The sequence below is a fragment of the Ylistrum balloti genome, unplaced genomic scaffold, assembly GCF_031769215.1.
Source record: "Ylistrum balloti isolate Yb309-2 unplaced genomic scaffold, AGI_CSIRO_Ybal_v1 Utg371740, whole genome shotgun sequence".
Taxonomy (NCBI): Eukaryota; Metazoa; Mollusca; class Bivalvia; order Pectinida; family Pectinidae; genus Ylistrum; species Ylistrum balloti.
In genome coordinates, this window is record NW_026782874.1 from 395,527 (window position 1) to 404,182 (window position 8,656).

The window sequence follows — 8,656 nt, forward strand, 5'->3', positions numbered from 1 at the left end:
TCTGAAGAACGATTACACTTACATGTATGTTCCAGTCTTAAAACATCGTGTATAGGATTTTTATGGAGTAAAAAAAACTAATCAGGACTTATGTGATAATAACCGGATATGCTTCATCTATTCTATTACCTGTTGCTTGTAGCTTTGGTCAAAGGGCCTACATGTAAGTATCATGTGAGTCTGGTCAGTATTCATAACAACAACTATTTCAGATACTTGCAAATCTTTCTAAGCGAATCTATGTCTCAAAAGACAAATCTGAAATGAATATGTAACTTGATGGAATACTTGCAAATCTTTTGTAATTGGCATTTTACGTTAAATGAGTTTAATATATTTATCAAAAGACCTGCCTTGCTAATATAATGGATTCCAGACAATGATACATTCTTTGTTGATTTGCAATGTCGTTTTCGATAAAAAATGACATGAACTATGATTCATTACAATATATCACAGGTTCGTGGAATATAACGTAATTGAACATGATATTGTTGCAAAAAAAAAAAAAAAAAAAAACTTACTCCGATGATCACATCATCAACAAACGTAACATATTCATCTTTTCTTGTTATATATTTATACATCGAAATTGTTCATCATTTACACAGGTCTAACTGCAAAGACGGTAAAGCAGTGTTGTACAGGGAAAAGCCCAACCAATCCCTGTGAATTTCTCGAATTATCCTGTCCATCGGAACATGTCATATACAAACCGGATGTCTATCCAACCAGCACAACTTGTAAGAATCGACATCTCTGTGATGGGCTGGTCACGCTGTATCCAAAGTTACGCATCGATATCTATAATTGCTACTGGAAAAACAAATGTCTTATTGATTTATCGTCCGTTGATAAGTCATCACCTTTGGCAGAATTAGGAACGGATTGTCCGTCGGCGGAGTGGCTGAACGTTGTGGTTAAGGAGTGGAAATGCGTCAGCAAAAATGGTAGGTTATTAAACATTTCTTTCACTATCTAAACGCTAATTAAATTGCATTGGTAAAAGTATCAAAATGGAAAAAAAGTTGTATTGTTTTATTCATTGATTTTACTGATTTTCCTGTTATTTTTCAATTCATTTTGAACATTTTGTCAACGTTAATATCTATGATGCTATTAAAATAATAATAATAATAATAATAATAATAATATATATATATATATATATATATATGTTTCATCGACGACACGCGTCATGTGAACATATTTATAATCCAAACTCAAATTCAATAAAAGTACGAAAAAATGTTATCACAAGAACTCTTTACGCGGAGAATACTGAAAGAGTACAAGGAGAATAGGACCAGGTGTTCCGGAACAGTAAGCGCCTTCTGCTTCATCGACGACACGCGTCATGTGTACCTTGTCCGATCCAATTAAGTAATAACACGCTCTTAAGTGAGAACAAGGTAATCAACAGATAGAACTTTTCTTAAGGTGATCCCTATGACGACAGTAAAACTTTACCATAATTTTCACCAACTTGCATATTTTGAACCCTGTGTTACATGTATGAGTTTGTCCATCAATTGATGAGATATAATTAGATATTATGAAAATATGATTGTGTCTTTTGTAGTTATTTCAGATATATGTGCTGGAAACAAGAAGCAACAAATCGACATATTGAAACTCTCTGACAAACCATCAGGAATAATAAGAAGTCACGAGGGTTTCCCTTGGAATTATGGGAAGGACATCTTTCACATCGAGAACTCTCTATACACGCCAATGTGTACTGTAACATTCAACGGAAATATGGAGTCACATACAGATTTCAGCCGCATCGCTGTCTTCGTCGACAGTTTAGATATTGGCGATGACTTTAACACAGCATACATTCAAAATGAGGAATTGCAGGCAAAGACTTATGTTTATGATTTTAAAACCCCATATGTCAATATATCGTTTGGATTCACTAAAACAAACTACAATATAAAAGGTGGCAAAGGCTTTGTCCTGTTCTATAAATGTGAGTTTACTTTGGGAATATAGATTTTTCTAACTTTTGTCTGTTTCCCCTTTGTTAAAATCGGAGATTTGGTTTTAAAAAAACATCATTTGCAAATAAACAAATGTGATAAGACAATAAAAATCATCTGCAAAATCTCTTTTCTCGTCAACACAAATCAGATGAATTAAAGATAGAAAACCTTATGAAATACCAGTCACATGATTACATGCACATTGGAAAGACGGCATAATCAATATCATAGATACCTAAAGCATTTCTCCTGAATGTTTTACATTTAAAATGTAAAGGAATTGTCAATTACTCTACTTCAAAATCGAAACAGACCATGGACAACACACAAAATCGTATATTTTTTGTGTCGCTTACACATCTAGTAATATATTCAAACATTTCATCAACTGCAATTACCAATTGGTTGATTACTCAATGTTCAGTCTTTTTTTAAACTTGGTATGAAAAAACATCAACATGTCTTGTGATTAATGACAATGTATTTACTTATTGCCTATCTATCTTTATATCACAGTTCTTCGAGTCGACGAAGCTGTTTCATCAATAAAAGACTTCCAAGATATCATCGAAACCAAACAAGGGACGTATGCTACATGTGTTCACAGTAAGTACGTACAGTAGAAATATGTTACAGAATTACCACACTTGATTTAGAACGGACATATTTGTTCATAATTAATCAAACATAATGTTGTTGACTGAATCTTTAGGTGTGTGAAATGATTATAACCGATGTAGAGTAAGTTACCTTGCATTAAGGTAAAATTTATATTGTTAGTATGTTAATTATTGACTGTTTTCTGAATAACTTTTCGTCGTTCACCTTGAACTATGACCTTTATGAAATACCTGCAATCCATGGTCGATTTCATTCAAACAGTGACACGGTACAGAATCTATACATGTACTTGACGTTCTTCTAAAATCATCATACATTTGAAAATGACTAAATGTATTGAAGTATGGGCCTAGTGCACCTTCCTAACTAGATTTGTTTTCGACATCTTTGGACTTTAATCAGTCTTCTAATAGGTTACATAATTTAAGCCCTTTACATCACTAACGAGTCATAAAAGGATGAAACAGCTGCATGATGTAGCATCACTAACGAGTCATAAAAGGATGAAACAGCTGCATGATGTAGCATCACTAACGAGTCATAAAAGGATGAAACAGCTGTATGATGTAGCATCACTAACGAGTCATAAAAGGATGAAACAGCTGTATGATGTAGCATCACTAACGAGTCATAAAAGGATGAAACAGCTGTATGATGTAGCATCACTGACGAGTCATAAAAGGACGAAACAGCTGTATGATGTAGCATCACTGACGAGTCATAAAAGGACGAAACAGCTGTATGATGTAGCATCACTGACGAGTCATAAAAGGATGAAACAGCTGTATGATGTAGCATCACTAACGAGTCATAAAAGGATGAAACAGCTGTATGATGTAGCATCACTAACGAGTCATAAAAGGATGAAACAGCTGTATGATGTAGCATCACTAACGAGTCATAAAAGGACGAAACAGCTGTATGATGTAGCATCACTAACGAGTCATAAAAGGACGAAACAGCTGTATGATGTAGCATCACTAACGAGTCATAAAAGGACGAAACAGCTGTATGATGTAGCATCACTAACGAGTCATAAAAGGATGAAACAGCTGTATGATGTAGCATCACTAACGAGTCATAAAAGGACGAAACAGCTGTATGATGTAGCATCACTAACGAGTCATAAAAGGATGAAACAGCTGTATGATGTAGCATCACTAACGAGTCATAAAAGGACGAAACAGCTGTATGATGTAGCATCACTGACGAGTCATAAAAGGACGAAACAGCTGTATGATGTAGCATCACTGACGAGTCATAAAAGGACGAAACAGCTGTATGATGTAGCATCACTAACGAGTCATAAAAGGATGAAACAGCTGTATGATGTAGCATCACTAACGAGTCATAAAAGGATGAAACAGCTGTATGATGTAGCATCACTAACGAGTCATAAAAGGACGAAACAGCTGTATGATGTAGCATCACTAACGAGTCATAAAAGGACGAAACAGCTGTATGATGTAGCATCACTAACGAGTCATAAAAGGACGAAACAGCTGTATGATGTAGCATCACTAACGAGTCATAAAAGGACGAAACAGCTGTATGATGTAGCATCACTAACGAGTCATAAAAGGACGAAACAGCTGTATGATGTAGCATCACTAACGAGTCATAAAAGGACGAAACAGCTGTATGATGTAGCATCACTAACGAGTCATAAAAGGACGAAACAGCTGTATGATGTAGCATCACTAACGAGTCATAAAAGGACGAAACAGCTGTATGATGTAGCATCACTAACGAGTCATAAAAGGACGAAACAGCTGTATGATGTAGCATCACTAACGAGTCATAAAAGGACGAAACAGCTGTATGATGTAGCATCACTAACGAGTCATAAAAGGACGAAACAGCTGTATGATGTAGCATCACTAACGAGTCATAAAAGGACGAAACAGCTGTATGATGTAGCATCACTGACGAGTCATAAAAGGACGAAACAGCTGTATGATGTAGCATCACTGACAAGTCCTAAAAGGACGAAACAGCTGTATGATGTAATATCACTGACAAGTCCTAGAAGGAAGGAACAGTTGTATGGTGTAGCATCACTGACGAGTCCTAGAAGGAAACAGCTGTATGATGTAGCATCAGACTAGAAGGATGAAACAGCTGTATGATGTAGCATCACTAACGAGTCATAAAAGGACGAAACAGCTGTATGATGTAGCATCACTGACGAGTCATAAAAGGACGAAACAGCTGTATGATGTAGCATCACTGACGAGTCCTAGAAGGACGAAACAGCTGTATGATGTAGCATCACTGACGAGTCCTAGAAGGACGAAACAGCTGTATGATGTAGCATCACTGACGAGTCCTAGAAGGACGAAACAGCTGTATGATGTAGCATCACTGACGAGTCCTAGAAGGATGAAACAGCTGTATGATGTAGCATCACTGACGAGTCATAAAAGGATGAAACAGCTGTATGATGTAGCATCACTGACGAGTCATAAAAGGATGAAACAGCTGTATGATGTAGCATCACTGACGAGTCATAAAAGGATGAAACAGCTGTATGATGTAGCATCACTAACGAGTCATAAAAGGACGAAACAGCTGTATGATGTAGCATCACTGACGAGTCCTAGAAGGACGAAACAGCTGTATGATGTAGCATCACTGACGAGTCCTAGAAGGACGAAACAGCTGTATGATGTAGCATCACTAATGAGTCCTAGAAGGACGAAACAGCGGTATGATGTAGCATCACTGACGAGTCCTAGAAGGACGAAACAGCTGTATGATGTATCATCACTGACGAGTCCTAGAAGGACGAAACAGCTGTATGATGTATCATCACTGACGAGTCCTAGAAGGACGAAACAGCTGTATGATGCAGTTAACTTCATTATTTGGCTCTGGTGTATCTTATTGTAAACTTGTATTAAAAGATGTTATATAAAAGTGCCTGTTTCGTAAAAGTTTTCATTGTAAAAGATAAGAAAAATTGACATAGATTAAGAAGTCTCACTCGTTTTCATTTTAGAGTGACACACCGACAGAAATACTGATATGTGTTATAAACATATGAAATATAATAGTAATATGAGACTCTTTCTACATGTACGGAACATGATGGAATGGAAATCGAAGTCTATTATCACAATGTATCGTTCCTTAATCGGTCAAAGAGCGCATGTCAAAAATATCTGTCAACAATTAACTGAAAATGTCATGTACACTAAGTGTCGTTTACTTTGTCGTCATCCAGGGCACAAATACTTCTGTCCGTATCGTAAAGCGTGCGAGAAGAATGCACGATTGTTCGTGCCTGTGAACGATCCTGACGACTTTTGCTCATACAAGTCAGTTAAGAAATTAAGGGAACCCAAAAGCTGTTCGAAAGGTTAGTCAAACATATCTTTTCCATAATGGTGAATATGTTCTATTCTTGCATTGTATATGCACTACATATTTATAAGCATTAATATCATCTTTTCTTATGAGGATTTGTAAAACGTCATATGTGCCCTTGAACTTTTCATGTTTTATCCGTTTCTGTCTATATTGTTGCCCTATCAGCGTTTATTATTTTTTGTTTTTATTTTTTTAAATTTTTTTTTCATCTTCTTTCAATATAATTAATGCTTAGCGGTGCAATATTGCAAACGTGTACATGTTTTTCCAGAGAAATACAACGCATGTAAATTACGTAAAACAGCTCTGAAGGGGAGAAAATGGTCAATGGTTATCAGCGGGAACTTCACCGAGAAGTTCTTCACATGTAAATGGATGTTTAAGGTACCTATTCGTAGAAGGCTAACATTTCTCATGAGCCAATATTTCTTGAATATCGAGTAAAAGATTTTAAAATGATAATAGAAATCATCATGTCATACTATTGACGACATCAAATGTTTTATACATAATGAAAAAATGTACATATACATGTATGATGTGAAACATGGAGGATACACGTGATGTTTGGCTTACATCATTTGATTGTAAGGAGATAACTCAGTTCTGACAGTTGTCTGCAATTTTTGCAGCACGAAAGTCAATGGCAGATATCTGCATTGTTTGTGACCTTGATTACATCAGTTTGTTTTATGATTACAGATATGAATAATTACTTGTATATTACAAAATTTAGAGTAATTATTTGACTGAAGTAACGTTTGGCATGCAATTTCAACTTTATATTTTCAATTTATTTGCTTTTGATTGTAGCCTAAAGGACGAACAACATGGGCTATTACGTTTGAAAAAAACACTTTCGACAGGAGGTTTGATAACTTAACTGTAAGACATTCCCATTGTGAAACCTCTAATGTCACAACACTAATGCCCCAAAAAACGCCCTACGCAATAAAAAAGAGAGATATTGTCACAGTGGAATATTCAAGGACGATAACAACGGATTCAGATACCTGGTTGCCACCTATCACTGAGTTTAAAATGACTTTTAAACGTAAGTCTAAATAGATATCAGTTGTTAAATAATGTAAACAATACATGTACAACGATTGGGAAACATGCTGTTTTAATGTATATAAATCACGCTTGTTGACCTGTATATGGGCATAATAAATTTTAATTACCGTGGGAGGAATTAACATTTCTGATTGGATAATTTTCAAGATCGAATCACAGTTATACTTATGAATAGCTAATGCGTTGTCATGACAATCAATCTGACGTAAGCAAAAACATGACAGTTATCGTACATATTCAGGCATATAATCGCCGTTGTAAATGGAGAAATTTGAGATAATGGCAGAATCTGACGTGGAATGGCACAGCGGAGAGAACAATTGTAGGGTTCCGATACAGATATCTCCTCTTTTACCTAGGCTTTGTCGGTAATCCACACCACCATTACATTATTGCGATATACTAACTTGAAGTCAGCTGTCATATGTCTTCTGTTTTTACCAGAATATTTTATGAAGCACATTGCTTATATCACAAAGCAGATTAAAAGGATGCAATTGTTTAAAGCTATACCGAATTTCAAAAACGTTAGATGGACATTTTAAACGAGATCCACATTAGTTATTATTTTACATTTTAATTTCAAGACATTCTCATTGGCATCAATAAAGAATGTTTTATAGCACATTGTGTGATACAATTAAACCCAGCACTCTTGTTAAAGTTTTTTTTTAACTTTTATGTTTTTATTTTTCAGGGACACGGAAAAGAAACTGAAGTACGGCATAGTATCCTGTCTGCAATATCCGCGTGATGTCTTCTTTAAAATCAGGATTTAAAATTTTTTTTTTTTTTGCTTTTAGTTTTTTTTCAAATATATATCTTAATTTGTATTGTTTATGTTTTTCACTAGATCTTGTAACATATAATATTGCTATTTCAGATTATGGCGAATAGGGTAATTATTGAATCCATTACAAATCCCATTACACGATACACCCCTGTGATATCCAAATACATAGTTTTCTCGTGAATGCGACTAGAAGAACTTGAAGATTTAAGTCATAGACCCCAATGTCTAATAGACGATTCACCTGTACCCCGATCGAACAGTTGATAAGATATAAGTAGGAAGAAAAAACGGACCGATTGAAATACGTATAATTGCATTTCATATGTCTGATCCACATGAAATTCAAACAAATGATTAAACTCAACATGGCCGTCAAAAGATGACAGTTTATTACATTTATTACAAAACACATAAATCATAAATCTTCTACAAAAAGAATACCACTCCCGTGATTTACACAATAAACACCAAAAATAATAACTTATAAAAAGATGTTTACGAATCAAGATGTTTTTGTTTCAGTCCTAAGTGGAAGTAAGACAGAATTGCAGTTTGAAAAGTGGTATGGAGGATAGATATCTCCAACTGAATCATGGCGCAATTATGGTGAAGAGCCGACATACCGTTTTACATAATTATGGTGAAGAGTTGACATACCGTTTTACACAATTATGGTGAAGAGTCGACATACCGTTTTACACAATTATGGTGAAGAGCCGACATACCACTTTACACAATTATGGCGAAGAGTCGACATACCGTTTTACACAATTATGGCGAAGAGTCCACATACCGTTTTACACAA

General features: G+C 35.2%; 1 protein-coding gene across 1 annotated transcript; it reads left to right on the forward strand.

Annotated features, from left to right (window-relative positions):
• Positions 1–10: 10 nt before the first annotated feature.
• Positions 11–8,229, forward strand: LOC132563483 (uncharacterized). The gene is made up of 8 exons (XM_060228242.1): positions 11–163; positions 612–950; positions 1,583–1,975; positions 2,505–2,594; positions 5,836–5,970; positions 6,253–6,365; positions 6,795–7,035; positions 7,756–8,229. The coding sequence occupies exons 1-8, from the start codon at positions 109–111 to the stop codon at positions 7,773–7,775; spliced, it is 1,386 nt and encodes a 461-aa protein (XP_060084225.1). The 5' UTR covers positions 11–108; the 3' UTR covers positions 7,776–8,229.
• Positions 8,230–8,656: the final 427 nt, after the last annotated feature.

Coding starts and splice junctions, on each gene's coding strand:
- LOC132563483 (XM_060228242.1), top strand. CDS start 109: ATGCTTCATCTATTCTATTACCTGTTGCTTGTAGCTTTGGTCAAAGGG. Junction 951..1,582: donor GAAATGCGTCAGCAAAAATG/GTAGGTTATTAA, acceptor TGTCTTTTGTAG/TTATTTCAGATATATGTGCT. Junction 7,036..7,755: donor GTTTAAAATGACTTTTAAAC/GTAAGTCTAAAT, acceptor TTTATTTTTCAG/GGACACGGAAAAGAAACTGA.